At 36.8% G+C, this 24,751-nt stretch overlaps 2 protein-coding genes across 2 annotated transcripts; both read right to left on the minus strand.

Moving 5' to 3' along the window:
* Positions 1-15,896: 15,896 nt before the first annotated feature.
* LOC149374728 (uncharacterized) lies at positions 15,897-17,006 on the minus strand. The gene is made up of 2 exons (XM_089592280.1): positions 16,251-17,006; positions 15,897-16,130 (listed from the first exon to the last, which is right to left on the minus strand). Exons 1-2 carry the CDS (start codon positions 17,004-17,006, stop codon positions 15,897-15,899), a joined length of 990 nt encoding a protein of 329 aa, XP_089448406.1.
* A 50-nt stretch (positions 17,007-17,056) lies between these two features.
* LOC106645025 (uncharacterized) lies at positions 17,057-19,583 on the minus strand. Its single transcript, XM_089592281.1, has 5 exons — positions 19,548-19,583; positions 17,815-19,385; positions 17,593-17,702; positions 17,273-17,542; positions 17,057-17,223 (listed from the first exon to the last, which is right to left on the minus strand). The coding sequence occupies exons 1-5, from the start codon at positions 19,581-19,583 to the stop codon at positions 17,057-17,059; spliced, it is 2,154 nt and encodes a 717-aa protein (XP_089448407.1).
* Between the last annotated feature and the right edge of the window lie 5,168 nt (positions 19,584-24,751).

Here is a 24,751-nt window from a genome sequence, read left to right on the forward strand (position 1 = left end):
CACATGATACTCCGCACCCTGTTTTGCAATTACAGAATATCATTTTTAATAGCTCTTGGGGTGCTGGTGCATTGTGTATTCTAATGGGTTTTAAAGAACCATCATATATTGTCCAGCCCCAATCAGTCGGATCGATGTTTTTGTTTCCAAGCTAAACTTGAATTTGCTCCGTTATTTCCAAGAGCAGAAATATGTACTGAATGAAGACTTCGGCTTCTCTACAACACAAGTGAAACACACACATACACACACATAAATGCACGAAAGTCGCCTCAGTCGCCAGAGCAGGTGATGAGCTGCGCGCCAATATTCCGTACAATTTAAAAACGTATATTATATAAAGTAGCTCCTCTAAAGTGTATAAAAAAAATTGCTCAGTTTTTCGACTCTAACACACTTATTTTTCAAGATAAAAAAATTTTAAAACAAGCATTTTGTAGGAAATTTCAAGACCTACAAGCTCTTTTTTTTTAATTTTTTTCAACGCTTCATTGAAAAAGGGTGAAGATTACAAGGGTGCGTAGATGGGACAAATTACTCGCTAACGCTAACTTTGACCAGCTCTATCTTTCTTAATTTTGAAGCTAAAAAAAAATTTTAAAAACCAAAATGATTGTGAAAAAAAAAGGAAACTTTTTGTTCTTTAACAATTTTTTCGTATTCCTTTTTGTTTGTGTGTTAATTCAAAAAATATACCATTTTTTTGCCAATTTGAAAAACACATTGTTCTTTTACCCCTAATATTTTTTCTAAAAAATAATATTAAATTGCAAAACTGCTTGGATCACATTCCTAATACTAAAAAAAAGTTACATATACATGGGCAGCATTAAATTCTAATTAGGGTAGTTATGCCGAGGGTGTTATTGTCGTTTTTTTTTTTAAAAAAAATATCTAATTAATCTTTAAAAAAGTTACTATGTGTTTTTTTGTTAAAATGTACCGTACTCTTATTATTTGAACTCGAAGGTCTTAATTTTTTCACTATATATAAAAATTCAGTCTTCGACGACCTATAACTTGGACTGTATTTGGCCTAAAAAAAAAAAAGAGGGATTTCTTTGTTTTGATATAAGCTACAAATTTGTTATCTACACTTTTTTTCATAGAATCAATATTTTCCGAGTTATTTGTGAAAAACCATTGAAAAACGCAATTTTTTTTGACGTTTTTAATTAAGAATAACTCGAAAAGTATTGACTTTTTCAAAAAATTTTATAAAATATTTTTACCTTAGAATCAACCTTTCTATCGATTCCTGGGGTTATTTAAAAAAAAAAAAAATTAACACCCCCTAGTTAGGGTGGTTTTCACCCCCAAGTAAAAGCACAACCCGGCATAGGGTAGATCCTGCATTTTGAGGGATTCCCTACCTATTGTCAAAATTTTAAAAAAATTCGTCTCTAACAAAGCAAATGGGAGCCGAAACTGGTCGTTTACTGGCCTATAAAGCGCCTTTTGGGTTCTAATGTGATAGGCGCTTGTATTATCGCTTAATAATTTAACGTTCAATAGATTTTAGAGAGTCTAGGGTCAAGATCTCTATTTTTTAGAAAAAATATTAGGGGTAAAAGAACAATGTGTGTTTTTCAAATTGGCAAAAAAATGGTATATTTTTTGAATTAACACACAAACAAAAAGGTATACGAAAAAATTGTTAAAGAACAAAAAGTTTCCTTTTTTTCTCACAATCATTTTGGTTTTTAAAATTTTTTTTTAGCTTCAAAATTAAGGAAGATAGAGCTGGTCAAAGTTAGCGTTAGCGAGTAATTTGTCCCATCTACGCACCCTTGTAATCTTCACCCTTTTTCAATGAAGCGTTGAAAAAAATTTAAAAAAAAGAGCTTGTAGGTCTTGAAATTTCCTACAAAATTCTTGTTTTAAAATTTTTTTATCTTGAAAAATAAGTGTGTTAGAGTCGAAAAACTGAGCAATTTTTTTTATACACTTTAGAGGAGCTACTTTATATAATATACGTTTTTAAATTGTACGGAATATTGGCGCGCAGCTCATCACCTGCTCTGGCGACTGAGGCGACTTTCGTGCATTTATGTGTGTGTATGTGTGTGTTTCACTTGTGTTGTAGAGAAGCCGAAGTCTTCATTCAGTACATATTTCTGCTCTTGGAAATAACGGAGCAAATTCAAGTTTAGCTTGGAAACAAAAACATCGATCCGACTGATTGGGGCTGGACAATATATGATGGTTCTTTGAAACCCATTAGAATACACAATGCACCAGCACCCCAAGAGCTATTAAAAATGATATTCTGTAATTGCAAAACGTGTTATATGGGTTGATAGGGGCATGTAACATTAATAATTTTTTATTTGACAGAGTGGCCAGTAAGCGCCCTGGCTTATTGGGAGAAAGGCTCTGGTGTTAATAATTTACATGTTATTATTTAATAGAAAGACAAGTAAGCGCATACATTCATTAGGTAATAAACGTCTGTGTTGATAACTAATATTTTATTATCCAATAGAGCGACCAGTAAGCGCCCTGGGTTTTTGAATAAAAGGCGTTTGTGTTATTAATTAATATTTCATCATTAAATTAAGTATTCAGTAAGCTTTTAGGGTTATTGGGTGGCAGGCGCTTTTGGTAATTATTAATATTATATTGTTGAATAAAGCAATGAGTTGGCACCCCAGGTCGTTGGGTATTAGGCGCTTGTGTTAATAATTAATATTTTTCTATTTAATAAAGTGACCAGTAAGCACTCAAGGTTATTGGGTGGTAGGCCCTTACGTTATTAACCAGTATTTTATTATATTATAGACAAACTATAGAGAAACGCTTTCGGTTAATGGATGATAGATGCTTGTGTTAATAATTTATATTTTGTTATTTAATAGATCGAACAGCAAGCACCCCGGGTCTTTGGGTGATAGGCGCTTGTGTTCATTATTAATATTTTTTTTATAATAAAGCTACCAGTAAGCGCTCTGGATTATTGGGTGGCAGGCGCTTTTGGTAATTATTAATATTATATTGTTGAATAAAGCAATGAGTTGGCACCCCAGGTCGTTGGGTATTAGGCGCTTGTGTTAATAATTAATATTTTTCTATTTAATAAAGTGACCAGTAAGCACTCAAGGTTATTGGGTGGTAGGCCCTTACGTTATTAACCAGTATTTTATTATATTATAGACAAACTATAGAGAAACGCTTTCGGTTAATGGATGATAGATGCTTGTGTTAATAATTTATATTTTGTTATTCAATAGATCGAACAGCAAGCACCCCGGGTCTTTGGGTGATAGGCGCTTGTGTTCATTATTAATATTTTTTTTATAATAAAGCTACCAGTAAGCGCTCTGGGTTATTGTGTCATAGGCTCTTGTATTATTGTTAACATTTTATCATTCAATAGAAAGGCAAGTAAGCGCCCGGGATTTTTGGGTGATAGGCACTTGTGTTATTAATAAATAACTTGTAGATTTTTTCTAAAGTTTTTTTGTCTTTGGTCTCCCATGGCTTAACATTTTCAGAGAGTAAAATGCGGAGACCCTCTTTACCGTTTGTGCTGAATGGTTCTTGTAAAACGGTATTAGTAATACTAGTTTCTGCCATTTTGTTTATTATTCTTAAAGACAAGTTGTCTTTGTACTGTAATAGAGTACCTTTATTCTGTACTCTAAGTACTTTTAATCTCTTTTCTTCAGCGATAACCAATATACTTTTTGCGTGACTTTTGACGGTTTCCTCAGACTTCCCAATTTCTAAAAGCGATTTTTTTAACGCTTGTACGTCACTCACAGCATTATGAAGCGATAAAGATGCTTGGTCACGAAAGTAATCATGTAGCAAAGCCCCTACAGAGAATTTGCTTTTCCGTTCAGTCAAAATTTTTTGGGAGTCGGCAAATCCTTGTACCACATCGCTGAACTGTTCGTATAATTTATGACATTGCGTTAATCGCAATAATCGATCATTATCAAACTTGCAGAAATTACACATTAAAAAAAATCTTAGATGATGACAGCATAAACAAATTAACTAAAGACGTACGAAAAGCCGTTGTAAGCAACCAAAATAATAGGGCTCTGGAACTATAAATTTCTGGCAAGCAATTACGGCTGGAACAGACTGAACACGATTTTCAAACATGTACAATTCACCAGATATCATCTGAAGACCTGTAACCTGGGATACAGATTTTGTAAAGGGTTTCGACGGAACGATGTACGTATTGAACGGTCGTGTTTCTGAAAAAGACTCCGCTGCAATCTGTGAAAATACAAATTTTATTTATTATTATGAACAAATCAAAAATGAGATTGTTTGCATCAATCGAATACGAACTTGTACGATATCATCTTGGAAAGACAAACCAGTCGTTTCTAAATCGTAAATCAATACCTTATACGTATGATTCCAAATTAATACTGTTTGATGTATAGACCGTATTGTTGGGTATGGTATGCGACGTATCATTTAATAAATAGCCGCTTTCGTACGTGATACCCTCTCTTCGATCACAGGCAGCATTTTTGGATGATCTGAACTTTTTTAACGTTTGTCTTCTTTTTTTTGTCTCAATTTTACCGATTTGATTTTGCTTTACTTGTCACCGAGCGTCGATTTTTTTTTTAATAAGCAAACTGTTCTAAGTCTGAGAATATCCCATTATTTGAAAAACATGCGTTGAGTATTGAACGCCAAGATTTTTTTGACAAACAGCAGCGCTTATTCTAAAATTTAATGACTCTGATGAGGCGTAGTGTCTGGACTTGGGACATTTTGAAGCAATCATGTGATTCAAGGACTCATTACCTTGAGTCGAACCACATTGAGAAATTCGTGCAACATTTGACGCGTATCTATTGATTAGTTCACTTAGCTTGATTTTTAGATCATTATCAGTCAAAGGTTTCCCTTGGGGAAGATACTTGTTAGTGTAATTCTCGCTAACAGTACCCTCACACCAATCACCGCATTGGGAGTGATTACTAAATGCGTGTGGTACAATGGCTCTCAAAGCCTGTGAGATTTTTTTTTCATCTCCTCTGTTTTGCTTAATTACAATAGAAAAACATTTACCGAAATATGAAATTAGTGCTGGAGATAATTTCAACGTGTACAAATGACTTGTAAATCCTTTTTTGATATGGTTGTAATCAGACCATTTCTGTATTTCATGTGGGGCAGCTCTCCTTACTGACGAAATCGTGCAGCTATCATCATCCCCAATAACAGTTCGAACTTCAAAATTTTGATCAATAAATATTTTATTGTTTGTCAATATTTCCACAGTCATATGAGCTTCCATGGAGTTTGCGGAATCTTCATAATTCAACCAGCAATCGTGGTCAGACTGAGGATGACCATTTTTACAAAGGCGACAATCTTTGCTTCTGACAGCATAAGCAATTACTTTACCTGAGTAATACCCAATTGCAGTCCCATATCCTAAAAATGTCGCAAAATATTGTACGAAAAAGTATACAAATCAATGCACAAATTCAAATACTGCATTACCACTCAGGCTATTATAAGAACGGCCGTTGCCATGCTTTTGCCAACCACTATCGTATGCCGCTTTCAGGTGTACCCTCTGGACACTCTGTTGACCAGAGTCAGATTCAACAACAGCTCTGCATTTCATACAAGAAGATAATTTGAGGAGAAGAATGGTATTGGAAGACAAGATAAAGGTATTTTTTTAGTGTTTTTTATTTTTAAAAAATTTGTATTTTTGACTGAAGATTCCATACCATTTATATGAAATAAGAGTAAGCATAAATAAGGAGAGTTTTGTAGAGGTGTTAAAAAAGATCGACGTACAACGATAACAATACACAAATATGTAAATAACTACTCTACGGTATAAATATATCTATGTGAAAATCATTGGTAAACTAATCGATCAAGCACAGATTGTTCAAAATAACTAAATAAAATAAAAGCCTTGGCGGAATCTTACAGCTGCTGCTCCGGTTCATTATCTAATGTCACTTGCTTCTCCAGCTGGATGGCTTCAATGCATGATTGAGCTGCGACTTGCTCTATAGCATTGCCTACTTTTCGTTCATATTTCCTTAAGGTACGTTGTGTCATTGGAGGAATATCGATAGCTGTTAAAACCATGTTAATGTGTGTTTCACCCACTCCTGCATCGATCATACCTGAAAATAAGACATATCGTTGAAAACAGACTTCCTAGATGTTTGATACGTATACTCCATATTACCTACAAACACTTACCAAAGGCTACCTTTGAATTGATAGAGTAAGATTTGCTTTCCTTGTTATACTAATCAGTGTGAACAGAAAAAACGTGGTTGCAATTCCAACATTGCACTGTAAGAACACTAGCTAATCCTTTTTTTTGTTCATCCAGTGTACGAGATAGTGACAATGGAAATTTACAACTCTTGCACCATAACTGTGAAGCCAAGGTCTTGATCTCCACTACACGTCTTGAATTGTTCCAGTCACTGCTCTGTGCTATTGATAAATTTATTATTAATGCAACTCTTCATTGGAGAGTAATTTTTTGAATCGATAAATATCAATAGTACTTACAAGATCTCGTACAACATTGTTCGACGAAAAATCGACTCCTGACGATGCCTGCGATTTTCGTGCCCTGCTGTCCTCAACAGCATTTAACAACTTCTCTCGGGCTGTTACTACTTTTTGTCGCACAAATTGTCCTTTTTTTCCTCTCGTACGACGAGCAGGATGATTTGTCGGGGGGCATTGTCTTTTTTGTTTGGGACGTACCGTCAGCTTATTATTATTTACATACAAGGGTTATGTTGTCAGATTTGTATACATACGTCTGCTCGGGTCACTGTATTGTACGATGTAGGTCAACGGTGTAGATGTGACTAAACTTTTTTTGAAGGGACTATAGGTACCTATCCATTTTTAGTCAAGAACCTCCACAGCCAATGAAGAGCTGTGTTGCAGTATGCTTACTCTTCTTGGTGGGATTTATAGTGAGGAGCCACCTTAAGGACGTTCGGTAGTGATTGAATTTTCCAACGAATTTTTCTGAAATTTTGACCAGACGTTTTTATTGTTGTTACAATAAACCAGTCAAAATTTAAAGAGGTTCCTCTGTTTCGTTTTCGAGATATTGAATTTCAAAGTTAAGTCATTTTAACACTGTCGCTTATGGGAGAACTGACTAAATCACAGTTTTAAGCAAATTGGGCCAGTGAATTTGGCCAATTTTTTTATATGTTACAGATAATGTTATTAATTTGATGTATACCAAGTTTTGCGACGATCGTCTGATTCGTTTATAAATAAAAAATTAAATAAAAGCTCGACCGAAACGCAACGGCAACGTCGCAAGTGGCGGGAAATTCAAAATGTTCCAGGATGTTGATCAGTAAATATCTCAATATTATTGTAGATATTTATGCATTTACGCATAAAATACAAGCTTACGTGTGTGCGTGAGTGTATGTACAGAACGCCCACCCCTTCCCATAAAAAACAATAAATGTTAATAACACGCTATTTATTTTTTTTTTTTAATTTCAAATTTATTATTTCTTCTTAAGATACAATTTTTTTGCACATTACAAAATCACATGCTCATAGTTTGAATCACTCATCTTAGAAATCATCCTACTTATCTGACATCCCATGCTGTATGAGACTTGTCAAGTCATTTAAAAATTCAAGTATTTTATTTACACTGGTAGCTCTTTTGATTAAAGGGCTTTGCCCATTTATTAGAAACGATCTTAAACCATCATTACCTTCCATAAATTTATCAACAATAATATTAAAATCTACTTTATTTTGACTTAGATTTTTAATCACTGTTTTGGGAATGATAGACGACATGGGGGAAAAAGTTGGCGAATACATTTTTTCATCAGAAATTCTTTGAATTTTCGCAAGAACATCTTTTACGGAAAACACGTTCGTTGAAATATCATCCCATGAAAGATATGTAGCGGTTAATTTTTCTAATAAATCAATATCAACTATTGCATTCTGAGCGTTTTCAACAGACAATGTCAATAAGTCTTTTCCAAGATCTGAAAGCTTATGATTTTTCCTATTCGGAAAATGTTTTCTAAAAAGAGGTAAAGTGTCTACAAATCCCAAAACAAAACGTAACCGACGCAGCACGCAGCAGACGAGCAGACAGTGTAGAGTGTGCAGAGACACCTGATGCGTGTACATGAACACTCACACATTTAAGACCCGTACGACGTTGCCAAATCTTCATTCATCGCTGGTTTCCCCTCACCGCGCAAATGTTTCCCCCCGCTAACACTACCAAACGTCCTTAAGAGAGCGATCATTACGAGCTTCAGGTCGTTGGGCGATAGGGGCTTGTATTATTGTTCAATATTCTATTATTCAATAAAGCGACTAGTTTGCGCTATGGGTTATTGAGTGGTAGGCACCTGTCTTAATAATTAATTTTTTATTATTCAAGAAAGCAACCAGTAAGCGCCCTAGGTCATTGGGTGATAGGCGCTTGTGTTAATAATTAATATTTTATTATTTCATAGAGCAAACAGCAAGCACTCGGGTCATTAAGGGATAGGTTCTTGAGTAAGTATTTAATATTTCATTATGAAACACGGCGCTTACTGGCCACTCTGTTAAATAAAAGATAAATAATATTACAAGCGCCTATACCTAATGAACCACGGCGCTAAGTCACCAATCTGTTAAATGAATAATTATTATTATAACAAGCGCCTCTTACCCAAGGACCCTAGACGCTTACTGGCCTATCTGTAAAACAAAAAATTGATAATATTACAAGCAGCTATTACCCAATGACCCAGGATACTTACTGGTCACTCTGTTAAATAAATAATTAATAATATTACAAGCGCCCACCACCAAATGACCCTATGTGCTTACTGGTCACTTTGTTAAATAAATAGTTATTAATGTTACAATAACCTATTACCCAATGACCCTAGGCGCTTACTGGCTACTCTGTAAAAAAAAATTAATAATATTCCAAGCGCCTATCACTGGATAAACCATGGTGCTTATTGTCGACTCTGTTAAGTGAATAATGATTAACATAACAAGCGCCAATCACCCAATAACCTTAGGTGCTTACAGGCTACTCTGTTAAATAAAAAATTTTTAATGTTACAAGCACCTATCTGTTAATAACCCAAAGCGCTCACTGGCTACCCTATTAAATAAATAGTTATTGATAATGCAGGCGCTTAACACCTAATGAACCATGGTGATTACTGGCCATTCTGTTGAATATATAATTATCAATAAAACAAGCGCCTATCACCCAATCACCCTAGACGCTTACTAGCCACTTTGTTAAATGAACAATTGATAATATTACAAGCCCCTATCATCCAATGAACCACGTTCTTTCTGGCCACTCTGTTAAATGGATATTTATTATTATCACAAGGGCCTATTACCCAATGACCCTATCAGCTCAGTAGCTACTGTGTTAAATAAAAAATTAATTATGTCACAAGCCCCTATCACCCAATGAACCAGGGCGCTAACTGGTCACTATGTTAAATGAATAATTATCAGTAACACAAACTTATATTACCCACTGACTTTGGGCGCTTACTGGCAGCTCTGATCATAAAACAATTATTAATATTACAAGCACCTATTACCCAATGACCCTAGACGCTTACTGGCTACTCTGTAAAACAGAAGATCAATAATATTACAAGTGCCTATCACCAAACGACACTACACGCTTACTTGCCACTTTGTCAAATGGAGAACTGATAATATTACATGCGCCTATCACCCAATGAACCACGCTCTTTCCGGCCACTCTGTTTAATAAATATTTATTATTATTACAAGGGCCTATTACTCAACGACCCTAGAGGCTTACTGGCCACTATGTTGAATAAAAAATTGGTAATATTACAAGCGCTTATCACCCAATGAACCTTGGCCCTAACTGGCCACCCTGTTATATGAGAAATAACTAGTATTACAAGCACCTTTTACCAAATAACTCTAGACGCTTACTGGCCACTTTGTTAACTAAAAAATTGATCATATTACAAGGTCCTATTACCCAATGAACATCAGCGCTTACTGGCTACTCTGTTAAGTAAATAATTATCAACGTTCTAAGTGCCAATTAACCAATGACCCTAGAGTCTTACTGGCCTTTTTGATAGATGAAAAATTGATAATATTACAAGCGTCTATCGCTCAATGAACCACGGCACTTACTGGCCACTCTGTTAAGGAAATGATTATTAATATTACAAGCACCTATTACTCAACAACCTCAGACGCTCACTGGCAATTCTGTTAAATTAATACTTATTAGTAACACAAATGCTTAGTACCCAATGACCTTGGAAGCTCACTGGCCACTCTGTTTAATAAAAAAAATTAATAACAATACAAGCGCCTATACCTAATGAAGTACGATACTTACTGGCCTTCCTGCTAAATAGAAAATAAATAATAACACAAGTGCCTATCACCCAATAAACCACAGCGCTTATTAAAGAATCTGTTAAAATAAATAGATAAAATGTTAAAACAAAAAAAATTGCGCAACGAAATGCTCAACTCGAAAACTAAAGCGTGAGTTAACGAGAGTAGGAGCGAGTCTTGATGCGAAAAAGGCCCGTTAGAAAAAAAATGGATGCTTCTTAATAAAAATTTCCAGGTCGATTCGAAGATTAAAAACAAACAAAAAAAATCAGATTACTTACTGAGCTTGGGTTAAGGTTGTTTTAAATGAATAACAGCAAATCGTTTTAGTTCTTAGATATCAAATTAAAAGGTTTAATTAAAGAAGTTCTATTTACAAGTGGTTGATTCAACCCTACTGAAAATATATGGCTGGTTTTTTTGGCCATAATTTTTGCCCATAATTTTAGCCATAAATTGTGGCCAAAATTAATGGGCATGATTTTTGGTGCATATTATGGCCAAAAAATATGGCTAAAAAGTATGGCCAAAAAATATGGCTAAAAAATATGGAAAAAAAATGTCCACAAATTGTGGGTAAAAAATCTAAGGATATCGTGACCACCACCGGTCTTATGAGTTAAATGACATATTATTTAACTAACAAAAGTTATTAGGTTACCATGTGCAAGTACTAAAAATAAAACACACATTTAAAATATTTATGAGGAGAGCAATTTGGAGCTAGAATAAAAAAGTACAATACAATTACATAACTTTTTACTGTATATTTTGCTGTATCCTTACATGTACAATACAAAAACAGCTACTTGCATACAATTTGATGTGTACAAAAACATTTTAATTCATTATTGCTATATTTTTTACTGTGTTATTTTATTATTAAGTAATGATACACAATTTTTTTAAACGTAATACAGATTGGGAACAGCACATATGTATTCAGCTTTAAGAACATCTGAAGCAAGATGAACACAAACTTTGTGTATACGGTTTGTGTCAATCGGTGTTAAAACATTTGACACGCTGATAATTCTCTTTGATGGATTATTGTTTTGTTCAACTTCAACTAAATGACAAAGAGTATATTCCATCGATTGAATGGGATCCACTATAAATTCAACCAGTTTTACATAATGTTTATCTACGGTTATCGCAAAAGAGTTGTCTGATCGTAATCTGCTTATATTACACGAAGTAAATAAACACCTATTTTGGACCATTTTTTTGTATGTTCGAGCATGTAAGGATAAAGAAAGCTCATTAATCACTTTTGTTTTCGTTGGATAATGTTTTCCAAAATATCTAGCATTAGTAACTTTCAAACTATGTTTTGCATATTTTTGGTCTAAGTAAGAAACGAAATCTAAAACGGATGACTCCGGCTTCTCCATTTGTATAAATTCTTGCAAGTATAACACGCACTGTCTCATCGAAATCGCTTTACTAATTTGACGAGTTACACCTTTGGCCCCATGTACCATTTGAACAATATCACCATTTCCACTTTCAAAACAATAACCCGAATGAGTTAACGCCGGTCCCCAGTTTACTACACTCGATGTCAAATGTAAGAGTTGGTGAACGTTATAGGTCATAGCACCTTGTGAATACAATCGTTCTGTTTCAATAACAAATTCTGTTAACAATTCATGCGCCTGCTGTAATTCTGCTTGTGTGACACTATCCTGCATTAAAATATAGTAACCTCTTACAAATAAATTCCAGTGATTAGCATAAGGCTGAAATTTTGGAAAAGCCTTTAAAATGGTATCGCTCAAAAACAAAATCCAATTTTCGTATTCCACCCCTTTGTACTTAAATCTGTCATTTATGTCGCGAGACAATCTTTGTAATTGGTTGGGAAGCTTTACGTTTTGCAGGTAGAAATTAATTTTATCTATGTCCTCCTTGTCTAAAGAATAAGGTAACTTGTTCGAATCAATCCAATACTTTAAAAATCTTTCCCCATTTCCCAAGTTATTACAGTGCAAAATGTCAGGAACAAATCCATCTACAATGTTAAATTTTGGTAAGTCTGCTAAAACTGTAATTTTTTTAACGCCTTTTACGCCTTTCCCTTCATTTTCGTCAAGTGCTTCCAGTGCATGTAAGACCAAATTGGACTCGGTTCGTTGAGAGACTGGTACGTCTAAGTTAACATATTTGATGCTGCGACCTCTACCTTGCTTGACATTCAGACCAGGGTGTAAACACCAACTACACCCATAGTAACCGTTACTTTGTTTTATTCCCTGCATTGTCAATCTCCATCACTTTTCGTAAAGGAACTAGCACTTGAACTCTATTTGGAACGAGATTTGGTTCTTCGAACAATGGTCTTAGCCAGGGCGGATCCCAGAGAAGGCAGAGCTACACCACGTAAACCTTTTACTCCAAAAAAAATTGGAATTATAAGAAGTAATTTTTACGAGCCTATGTCGTTATTGATATGAATATATTTCTTATTACTTTTAAAATTTTTAGAGTGTTACCATTATTATTTAAAAGAGAAAAGAAGGGTTATAAACGATAACATTTTAGAGAAGCTTAGGAAAGGTGAGCTAACAAAAGCTAAGAGAAAAGATCTGGAGAGGAACTTGAAGATGTGGGTGTCCCATCTGAGCACAGCAGTCAATACTACTCAAACGTTGGAGAATAGGAGAATGAAAGGTGTACATTGCAAAAAAATTTTCATGACGTATTCATTACAAGTTAAATTTACTAATAAAAATATGTAATATTCGACATATTTTACAGAGCTTAAAGCGGAAGAAAATTCTCAATCTGAAGACGAGGCAGAAAACCGTTCCAAAGAAGAATCTGCAAAAGGATATGAGTCAGAATATAACGAATAATTTCAGTTTGAGATAGATTTCTTTTTTTTTTATGTTACTAATACATACATCATTACAATTTATCTTGCTACCTGATTCTGATAACCAATGTAAAATTGGTAATAATGAGCCAAAGTTTCATTTGTAGTGTTCATAACTAGTGTAAAGATTCGAGTAATATATCAGACGTATATTTTTAAGTTTAGAGATATTTTAGTATGGTACACATAGTGGGGAAATTAAGAACAAAATTATAATTTGGTTTATTTAATTTCCCTTTTTATGCGATATTTTTTTGAAAATTACACTGTTTCAAATTTTGAAAGGTACTTAATCTAGAAAGTGTAAAACAACAATTATTAAGAGCTGTAATAAAATACACTTAAAGTTGATTCATTTTTCCTACGGTATTTAATAACATTTTATTTTATAAATTATTTCCCTTTCATTTCTTCTGTAGTAACTTGAAATTTCATTGATGTCATTAAGTTTATCACCTAGACACAGTAAGTTATGCATGGTAAGTCACGGTTACGTACGACTACTTTTTCTTGGTCCTCTACGAGTGAGAATATACCAAAATCACAACCTTTTTTTGTATAAAATTTGTGGTCATATTTTGTGGTCATACCTTTTAGCCATATTTTTTAGCCATATTTTTTGGCCATAATATGCACCAAAAATCATGCCCATTAATTTTGGCCACATTTTATGGCTAAAATTATGGGCAAAAATTATGGCCAAAAAAACCAGCCATATATTTTCAGTAGGGAAATTAACAAAATGTCAGTTTCTGGCTGATTTAAGCAAAAGGAATGAGAGAAGTAAGCAAAACGCAAAACAATCAAACTATTAACGAGGAAAGAAAACCACGTCGCAAGAACAAAAGGTTGCCGATTTCAAAGGAGAGCAAATTTCGCAGTAATCAATAACTCAAATTATAAGCTTTCTGCGATGAATTACAATTTAACTCTACAAAAAACGTAAGCAGAAGGCCAAAAGGCAATCAATCGACTGGTAGAGACACAAAATCGAATCCACGCTTACCAGTCAGAGGAGGAAGACGAACGAAGCGAGATGCTCTGGTCAAGATGTCGTCGAAAGGAAGAATTTTCTTTGACTCGGCCTTATTTTCCTTATAATTGTTCCGCTACCGGTGCCCTGAAGTCCGAGAGACCACAGGAGGCTCCATGGAACCTCGAGTATAGTTCACTCTAAAGACCCCCCACGCCCCGAGTCGTTCTCGATGGAAGGGACGACTCACGCAGTTTCTCTTATTAGTTAGCTTTTAGGAAAGTAAGAAAGGGACATAAGGAGCTTCAAATGTGTGAGTCGTCTATTTATCCCCTGTTGTGAACTCGCGTTTGAATATACACGGAAGATTGTTGTTACTAGAATAAGCTATACCAAAAGTGATGAGCATAGAAAAACAACGTACAGGTCTTGAGATTTCTGCAACCAGTCCCACATTTTGACGGATTGGTACAGGATTTTTCTGTACCATGGATAGTCTATTAAATTTGTATACTGCGCATGGCTTTCTACTGTACCGTCTACCACGCATAGTACGTGCGCTTATAATATACAGTGGAGATATGTATATATATATATATATATATATATATATATATATATATATATGTGCATACTTGCATACATGTATGGGATTGTCATTGTTATTTTGGCTCAATATGTAAATTGTTCTTTGCGAGTGAAAACCAATTATTATACGCAACAGGAAAGTGATTACAAGTGCCTACTGCACTTATCATTACATCTTGTTAGATTCGTATCAATGTATTGAACTTTATATTGTGTTGTGGTGGATATACTGAAATCCTATTCTCTTAAACTTTTACAGCTACGTATATATATACTGACATTCTATATGCTCCCACTGGCCAACTAACTTTCTGTACTGGTACAGGAAAAACCCGTACCACGTATCGGATTTTGACGTACTAAGTATAAGGTTTATCTATACTCACTAAGGTACTTTAAAGTATACTACCGTACCAAATATACCTGTACCAGTACACATTTTTCTTGTACAGAGTATCGAAAATACTTGTACTAACATGTAGTACCTGTTTTTCTGGTAACAACAATCTTCCGTGTACAGCCATCTCACTTCTACAGCCTTCCTCCTCGTCATAATTACACTTTACTCGTAAAGTGTACATACCGCCCACTTTGACGCAATATAGCGTCAACCAATTCCAAAAATATAAAATTTGTTAATAAATTTCGAAATTGCGATATAGAACAGCCTAGTGTACGATTGTAGCTAATCCTAGGCTGGCTTTGAAGGAATAAGCCAGCATTACATAGTGGAAAAACAAAAACAAACAAAAAATTACTTTTACAACTTTTTATCTGCTTGAATGAGTTAATTAATGTTACTAATTTTAAGAGTGAGAAAAAAAGTATAAAATAAAATAATAAAGAAACAATATTCAGTTTTAAACACTAGTTGAATAAAGCTGATGTAACAAAAAAGAAGCCTGTAGTTTAAAAAATAAGAATTAATGTACCTATCAAAGGTATTAAAAGAAAAGAAACATTTTTTAAAGGAAAACAAAAATCGAATATGGCTAATCTACTCACGAAAGCTAAACGCGATGCTAAAAAAATTAATTCAGGCTGTTGCTGTAGCTGATACAACGATTAAGTTTTACTGGGCAGCTCAATTTCTTTATCCCTCGATAGACAATCTTCAAAATCGGCTTCCGTTGGAAGTTTGATAAGCTTGACCACTGGACGCTTGAAGATTGCTGAGGCAGTCTTAATTATGGCGACGCGAACAAGACCATCGTCCCCAGGATAAATGTCGATTATAAGACCAAGTGACCATTTGCTTGGTGGGCTGAGTTCGTCTTTGAGCAGCACGATGTCACCAACCTGAAGATTCAATTGTGGTGTTTGCCATTTATTAAATAACTGAAATTGGTGTAAAACCTCTTTCTTCTAGCGTGTCCAAAAGGAGTTGCGCATCAGATTCAGCAGCCTCCAGCGACTGACATATTTCGGTACTGCATTGTCGTTTGAGTAAGGCTCCGGGTAAGACAGTAGTTGCGAGTCCGTCAAAAAATGAGCCGGTGTCAGTGTCGTCGGAGCAAGGGGATCACTAGCCAAAGGGCACAGTGGCTGTGAATTGAGGCAAGCCTCAATCTTGGCTGCCAACGTAGACAGCTCCTCGAAGGTTAAGGTCGCATCTCCAACGACTCTTCTAAAATGATGCTTAAAACTTCGGACAGCAGCCTCCCAGAGACCTCCAAAATGTGGGGCTCGAGGTGGAATAAAAGACCACTTGATCCCTTTAGTGCTGAGTTGATCGTTGACTTCAACAGTGAAATTTGAAGATTGCTGGAATAACCTGTCGAGTTCAGATGATGCGCCCTTGAATGTAGTCGCATTGTCTGAAAAAATGACTGAACATGTGCCTTGCTGAGCGCAAAAACGAGTGAGAGCTGCCAAAAAAGTCTCTGATGATGAGTCCGACATGATTTCGATGTGTATAGCCATGGTTATCATGCAGATAAAAATAGCTATGTAGCCCTTCGTTGATTTTGCGCCGTGACCCTTTGAAAAAAGTACAGGTACTGGCCCTGCATAATCGAGACCAGTAGCGGCGAAAGGTCGTGTAGGTGTCACTCTTGCTGCAGGCAGTTGGCCCATGATCTGTTTGGTGCCTTTTGCTGCATAACGAGTATTGCTGAAAAACGAAGTATTGAGGACGGAAATCATAAGCTGAGGTCTTCCATGCGGCGTGAACATGTGAGCTTCCTGTATCAACCATTTGACTAATTTGCAGCTTCCTGGCAGGATTATTGGGTGCTCTTCATCCTCGGACAACGGAGCGTGATGAAGTCTCCCTCCAACTCTTCAAAGCCCTTGTTCGCAAATAAAAGGATTGAGCCTTCGTAGCTTATGAAGTATGCTGCCAGCAAGCAAGGTCCGTTTTTCTTCTGTAAAGTGACTTTGCTGTATGGCTCTAAAACAAAATAGACGTGCTAAGTTCAACTCAACAACTGTTAATTGACCTCGCTGCTTGTCAGTTGGTTGTCGCTTAATATTCAATCGCCAGCGAGCTGTATATGCCAAGCTACGAAGTATTTTCAAAAAATTTGAAGTTTTTGACCCTATAGACAAACAAACAAAGCTCGCGGTGGAACGAGCGGTGACCGCAAGCTTCTCTTCTTCACAGAAAAAAGCTTGCACTTCCAGCTCCGACTGCTTGCTATGCGGCCGAGCAGATTCGTTTAGGGTGAGCCATGACGGTCCGTGCCACCACAGAGAATGAGCTCTCAATTCTGCAGGAGTTAGTCCTCGAGTTGCGCAATCTGCTGGGTTTTGTGCTGACCTGACGTGCCTCTAAGTAGCCTCTGGAAAAGATGACAATATCTCGCTGGTACGGTTTGCGATGAATGTCGGCCAGCGAGAAGGATGATTTTTGAGCCACTCAAGGACAACCTGTGAATCAGTCCAAAAGTGTATGCTTTTTGGTTGACGACTCGATTTGGTTAAAAAATGCTTGGTAAGTCGTGCTAGTAGAACTGCGCTGCAAAGCTCTAGACGCAGCAACGTTTCTACCCTGATCGGTGATACTTTAGTCTTTGACAGCAATAGCATTGACTCTCCACCTGGGGTGACAGCGAAGATGACAGCTGCATAAGCTTGCTTTGAGGTATCTGCGAAGCTTTGAAGGTGCCAACTTGCGTCGGGTTTTACCCCCAACCATCGTGGGACTAAAATCATTGAAATGTTGCTCAATTCCCCGTGGAAACATAGCCAACGATTAAGAAGCTGATCCGTCACCGGGATATCCCAATCGAGCTTGAGTAGCCAAAGTTCTTGTAAAATCGTTTTAGCTGTAATTATGATTGGAGCAAGCCAACCTAAAGGGTCAAACAAGCGTGCAATATCGGACAAAATAAATCGTTTAGTAACAAAGGCCGAATTGGCCTTTACCGTTGATTGAAACGAAAAAGAATCAGTTTTTTGATTCCATTTCAATCCAAGAGTCGATATAACCTCATCGTATTTGATATCAACCTCTGCTGGTGTCTTTGATGAAATTCTTTCTAAAATTCTTGGCTCATTTGTAGCCCATTTGCCCAGCTGCATGCCAGCTGAACCAAGAAGAGCTATTAGTTGATCTCGTCGAACTATGGACTCAGTAATGTCATCCGCTCCAGTGAAAAAGTCGTCAACATAAAGCTCTTTGCGAATGATAGTGGCAGCAGCGGGGTAGGTCTCCTTTCCATCTTCGGCCAATTGTTTCATCACCTTAAGCACCAGGAAGGGAGCGCACGCCGTTCCGTAAGTTACTGTAGTGGCTCTGTAATCTTGAATTGGCTTCGTAGTATCAGGACGCCAAAGAATGCGTTGCCAATCCGTGTCACATGGATGCACCCCGATCTGCCTGAACATTTTCTTTACATCTGTTCTAAAAACGTATCTGTAAAAGCGCCACAGTGTTAAAATTATCGAAATATCGGTTTGAAGTTTGGGCCCAGCTAGAAGTGCATTATTTAACGAGAGTCCGTTTGAGTCTTTCTGTGACGCGTTAAAGACTACACGAATTTTTTCTACATCACCCGCCTTGAGCACAGCGTGATGGGGCAGATAGTAACTGGCACGCTGACGATGATCCGAGGGAACGAGATCCATATGCTTTAAATCTAAATAATCAAGCATAAAATTATTGTATGCTGACATAAAGGTATCGTTTTTCAGTAAACGTCGTTCTGATCGTATAAGACAAGCATACGCAATGTCTCGTGAGCCGAAGAATGCAGGTTGTTTAAAAAAGGGCAACCGAACTGTAAGTCTTCCGTTTTCGTCACGAGAATGCGTTTTGCAATAATGCTCTTCGCAGAACTGTTCATCAGGTGTTAATAGCGTCATACAAGGAATTTCTTCTACCTCCCAAAATTTAGTTAGAATGTTTGAAATGGAAGGCTCGGTATAGGTGTGAAGAACTTGTATTGACTGATCTTCTTTGCCGGTCTTATCTGCGCTAACTGCACCCGTGAGTAACCAACTGAAAGCAGACTCCTGAGCTACAGGAGTTCCTAAAGACCCGCGCTTTATACCGTCTCTTATTATCGACGCATATACATCCGCGCCTAATACACAATCGATTTTATCAGGCTGATGGAATCGTGGGTCAGCGAATTGTAGTCCTTTCAAATGAGGCTAATCTCTAACTTCGAATTCCCTATTTGGAAGATATCTAGTGAGATCGTCTAGAACTAGAGCTGAAAAGCTTAAACTCCATTTATTATCATGGTTTGATGAAGCCACGATAATTACTTCAGCCCTCGCCTTAGACGTTACTGCACCGCCCATTCCTACAATCGAAAGTGCGACTCTTTTATAATTTAACGAAAGTTGACTGGTGGCTCGAGATGAAACGAATGAACTCTCCGCCGCGGGGCCGATTAAAGCCTGGACTATAATAAAATTTCCATTCGAATCATGTAGAATGATACGCGCAGTAGCCAAAAGAATTATACGCTTTGTTGAAACAAAATGCGAAGATATAGGATCCGTTCAGGTTGATAGCGCTGTTGTGGCACTTTGGGAAGTATCAGTTTGGTCAACAGAATTTGTATTGACACCTTTGCTTTGTGCGAGAGACTGATTTGACTTTGAAGTCTTAGTTCCCGAACGGTCATAGGGTCATAGTGCAGCAATGTGTGATGCTTATTTTGACACGTGAAACAACGTTTAACGTCAGGACACTTATCTACAAAGTGTGAATTCTGCAGGCAATTATGACAAAGTTTTTCTTTTTTGCAGAACTGTAATCGCTGCAATTGGGGCATTTTCTTGAACTTGTAACATTTATGCAGCCAATGATTGCCACTACACAGAAAGCACGAGACAAAGGATGCAGTCTCGACCGATTGCGAAGAATGAACAGCAGTGTTCTTTGCAAAATTTGAATTCGAACGCGAAGAGTTGGCCGATCGGATATCTGAATGATCGTTTGAAATTCGTGATTGTTCAAGCGATTGAATTCTTCGCTCCAAAAAGGTACTTAACTCATCGTACGTAGCGAAAACGTCACGATTTTCTCGAGTAAGTTCCCAGCTTTCACGAAAAACGGGGTCTAGTTTTCTCACGATACAGTGGACTAGCCAAAAGTCAACTTGATTTATAGGACACTCTAAATCCCTTAACGCTCTTACTGCTTCTTCCGTTTGGTCTACCAAATCATTAAGGTCCTGACCATTACGAAGCCGAACTGATGGTAATTGAATTAATTTTTCTATATTATTAAAAAGTCGGATACGCGAATTATCGTACCAACGCGTTAATTTCTCCCAAGCAACGTCGAAATTTGCTTCAGTTATTTCTAAACCTTTAAGTCGTAAAGCAGCTTGCCCTTGCACGGCATTCAAAAGGTGTTGCAATTTTTCAACGTTTGATAGCGAAATTTTATTTTTTACCATTGAAGAAAACCTTTGTTTGAACAACTCCCACTCATCGCGTTTACCCGTAAAAGTTGGTAACGTGAGCGCTGGTAATGAAACAGACGCACCGGTGGAACTCTGTACGGGAGTAAGTCTCGGTGCAGGAGGGGCAGGAGGTGTGAGGTTATTAATATTCTCCAATATCCTAACCTTTGCATAAGTATAAGCATCCTCCACGTCCGTATAGTAATCTTTCGACAAGTAATCGTGCCCTTTTAGTTATTTTTTAAACTCTAGTAAGGAATCGTGATGATCGAGATATTTACTCCAATAAAGTTCTAACAATCCTAGGCGTTATTAAAAATGAAGAAGGGTTTGCCTTTGTTCACCGACTTTATCCGTTGGGTTTTCATAGAAATTCCTAATATTATTATAAAGCTTTAGTTGCGCATTTAGTAGCTTATCCATGTTGTGTTTCTTTTAACAAACCACGTTAACACAACAAATGACGTGAACTATAAAATAAAGTAAAAAACGAAAAAATGAAAGAAAAACAAGCGATTTTCAAATTCAACAACAAAAAACTATGAAATATCTATAGCAGCAACGAACTTCCAAAGGAGTTAAATTTTTGGTTGGATCAATCTGAAATAATTATCACTTTAATAATTAATTGTAGCCACCGACTTCCCCCCGCTCGTTCGACCGCGATCAAAGGCCGAAGAATAGGCGTACGCCGTCGAGAATAGAAGGACGAACGGTGCGACGAAAAGAAGTAGCGATAACAATAAGGATAGTTCTAAACTTACGCGCGTTTGCCTCGGATCCAAAGGACCGCGTATATAATGTTGGAAGCGGAAGAGAAAGAAAGAGAGAACGAAAGATAAAGCAATAAGCAAGTGTACCGTACCTTAAGTTAGCTGCGCGATCCTCTCCCCCCGCTCGGTCGACCACGCTCGAAGAAAAGCGCCGAAAAAGAGACGCGAGCTGTCGATGTATGATGGGTGGGGCGACAAAGACGAAGCCGCAAAGCGAACAAAAGCCGTGACGTCACTTGCCTCGTCTTTCCTTTCTCCTTGCTGTTGTTGCCAAACAGAACGACCAGACGTAATACATACGTCAGTGCCCTTGACCTTAGCCGAATACAGCCGTGAAGAATGGCCTGATGTTTACCTCCGGAATCGCCTGAAATTTTTCAGCTCTGCTACCAAAATGTTAAAACAAAAAAAATTGCGCAACGAAATGCTACACTAAAAAACTAAATCGTGAGTTAACGAGAGTAGGAGCGAGTCTTGATGCGAAAAAGGCCCGTTAGAAAAAAAATGGATGCTTCTTAATAAAAATTTCCACGTCGATTCGAAGATTAAAAACAAACAAAAAAAAATCAGATTACTTACTGAGCTTGGGTTAAGGTTGTTTTAAATGAATAACAGCAAATCGTTTTAGTTCTTAGATATCAAATTAAAAGGTTTAATTAAAGAAGTTCTATTTACAAGTGGTTGATTCAAATTAACAAAATGTCAGTTTCTGGCTGATTTAAGCAAGAGGAATGAGAGAAGTAAGCAAAACGCAAAACAATCAAACTATCAACGAGGAAAGAAAACCGCGTCGCAAGAACAAAAGGTTGCCGATTTCAAAGGAGAGCAAATTTCGCAGTAATCAATAACTCTAATTATAAGCTTTCTGCGATGAATTACAATTTAACTCTACAAAAAACGTAAGCAGAAGGCCAAAAGGCAATCAATCGACTGGTAGAGACACAAAATCGAATCCACGCTTACCAGTCAGAGGAGGAAGACGAACGAAGCGAGATGCTCTGGTCAAGATGTCGTCGAAAGGAAGAATTTTCTTTGACTCGGCCTTATTTTCCTTATAATTGTTCCGCTACCGGTGCCCTGAAGTCCGAGAGACCACAGGAGGCTCCATGGAACCTCGAGTATAGTTCACTCTAAAGACCCCCCACGCCCCGAGTCGTTCTCGATGGAAGGGACGACTCACGCAGTTTCTCCTATTAGTTAGCTTTTAGGAAAGTAAGAAAGGGACATAAGGAGCTTCAAATGTGTGAGTCGTCTATTTATCCAATGTTGTGAACTCGTGTTAGAATAAACAGCCATCTCACTTCTACAGCCTTCCTCCTCGTCATAATTACACTTTACTCGTAAAGTGAACATATAAATAACCCAAGCGCCTATCACCCAAAGAACTGAGACGCTCACTGGTCACTCTGATGAGTCCATGATTATTTAAAACATAAGAGCCTATCACCCAATAACCCAGGGTACTTACTGTTTACTCTGTTAAATAAATAATTATTGATACTACAAGCGCCTATTACCCAACGACCCTAGACGCTTACTGGCCATTCTAGTAGATAAAAAATTAGTAACATGACAACACCTACCACCCAACAAACCACGGTGCTTACTAAAAACTTGCTAAAATAAGTTATAAATAACGCAAGCGCTTATCACAAAATGAATCGAGGCGCTAACTAGCTACTCTGTTAAATTCATAATTATTCATAACACAAGTGCCTTTCATCCATCGACCCAGGGTACTTACGGGTCACTCTGTTTACTAAATATCTATTAATATTATCAGTGCCTATAACCTAATGACCCTAGGCGCTGGTTGGAGACTCTGTAAAATGAAAAATCAACAATGTTACAAGCGACTATCACCAAATGACTCTAGGCACTTACTGGTCACTCTGCTAAACAAAAAATTAATATTACAAGTGCCTATTGACCAGTAAACTACTGCGCTTACTAGATACTTTGTTAAATAAATAGTTATAAACGACGAAAGCGCCTATCACCCAATGACCAAGGGTACTTACTGGTGACTTTGTTGAATGAATAAAATAATATACCAAGCACCTATTACCCAATCACCTGGGACGCTTACTGGTTACTCTGTTGAGTACATCATTATTTAAAACACAAGCACCTCCCACCCAATAACACAGGGCGATTACTGGCTTCTTTGTCAAATAAATATCAATTAATAATAATATTTCTAGCGCCTATTACCTAATAAGCCAGGGCGCTTACTGGCCACTTCGTTAAATGAAAAATTATTAATGTTACATGCCCCTATCAACCCATAAAACATGGCACTTACTGGCCACGCTGTTAAATAAGAAATAAACAATATTACAAGCGCCTATCACCCAATGAACACCATTCTTTCTGGCCACTTTGTTAAATGAATATTTATTTATATTACAAGGGCCTATTACCAATTGACCCTAGACATTTAGTGGCCACTCTGTTAAATAGAAAATTCGATAATATTACAAGCGCATATCACCCAATAAACCACGTCGCTAACTGGTCACTCTGTTAAATAAATAATTATTAGTAACACAAACGCTTATCACCATGACCATGGGAGCTCACGCACAGCTCTGTTTAATAAATTATTATCAACATTACAAGCGTCTATTACCCAATGACCCTAGACGCTGAATGGCCACTCTGTAGAATGAAAAATCAATAATGTTACAAGCGACCTTAGAGAATATGTACATGGAGGAAGCATTGTATGCTTCGACTGCAAGACGAGATGAGAGAGACAAAAGACAAATAGCAGTACAACCTTTCTCTCTCTCACACGCCTCTGATTGGTTGGCCCTCTTCCGTTTATATAGGTACAGTCGTGTCCTCGAGTGGCGGTCGTGGGGGAACAGAGCAGATATATGTAACCTAAGCTCTGATAAAAAAGAACTTATACATTACCAGAGAATATAGAATATATCCTCTTTAAGTATAGAAGACCAATGCAGAATTCCGAGCAATACACACTAAAACAATAATCTTCCATTAGAAAATAATTAAAACAACAAAGTTTGAATGAAAATTTCTAATTTTAATTAAAGCTCTCATACCTGATTAAACACTTCATGTATGGCTAATGACTCAGTTAGAATGTTTGTCTTCGATAGCTGAGCGGTCAAGAATGCTCGATTAGCTTTTGCGCTCTAGGCTTGGAATCTGACCAATGCTTTTTTTTCAGGTATATATTTTTATAATTATTATTTTATTACGTTTCGTTTGTTTATAATTTTATATATTTTTATAAAAACATTTATTTTAT

Source organism: Copidosoma floridanum, unplaced genomic scaffold, assembly GCF_036245765.1.
Source record: "Copidosoma floridanum isolate Cflo_tuat_1 unplaced genomic scaffold, Cflo_Japanese_pri ptg000015l, whole genome shotgun sequence".
Lineage (NCBI taxonomy): Eukaryota > Metazoa > Arthropoda > Insecta > Hymenoptera > Encyrtidae > Copidosoma > Copidosoma floridanum.

Excerpts from the sequence above, each read along its gene's own strand:
- LOC149374728 (XM_089592280.1), bottom strand. The coding sequence starts at position 17,006 with ATGTTCACGCCGCATGGAAGACCTCAGCTTATGATTTCCGTCCTCAAT. Across the intron at positions 16,131-16,250 it reads ACAATGCAGTACCGAAATAT|GTTGGTGACATCGTGCTGCT; the intron begins GTCAGTCGCTGG and ends TTGAATCTTCAG.
- LOC106645025 (XM_089592281.1), bottom strand. The coding sequence starts at position 19,583 with ATGGGCGGTGCAGTAACGTCTAAGGCGAGGGCTGAA. Across the intron at positions 17,543-17,592 it reads GCTACTTAGAGGCACGTCAG|AATTGAGAGCTCATTCTCTG; the intron begins GTCAGCACAAAA and ends TAACTCCTGCAG. Across the intron at positions 17,224-17,272 it reads ACCAACTGACAAGCAGCGAG|AGCCATACAGCAAAGTCACT; the intron begins GTCAATTAACAG and ends ATTTTGTTTTAG.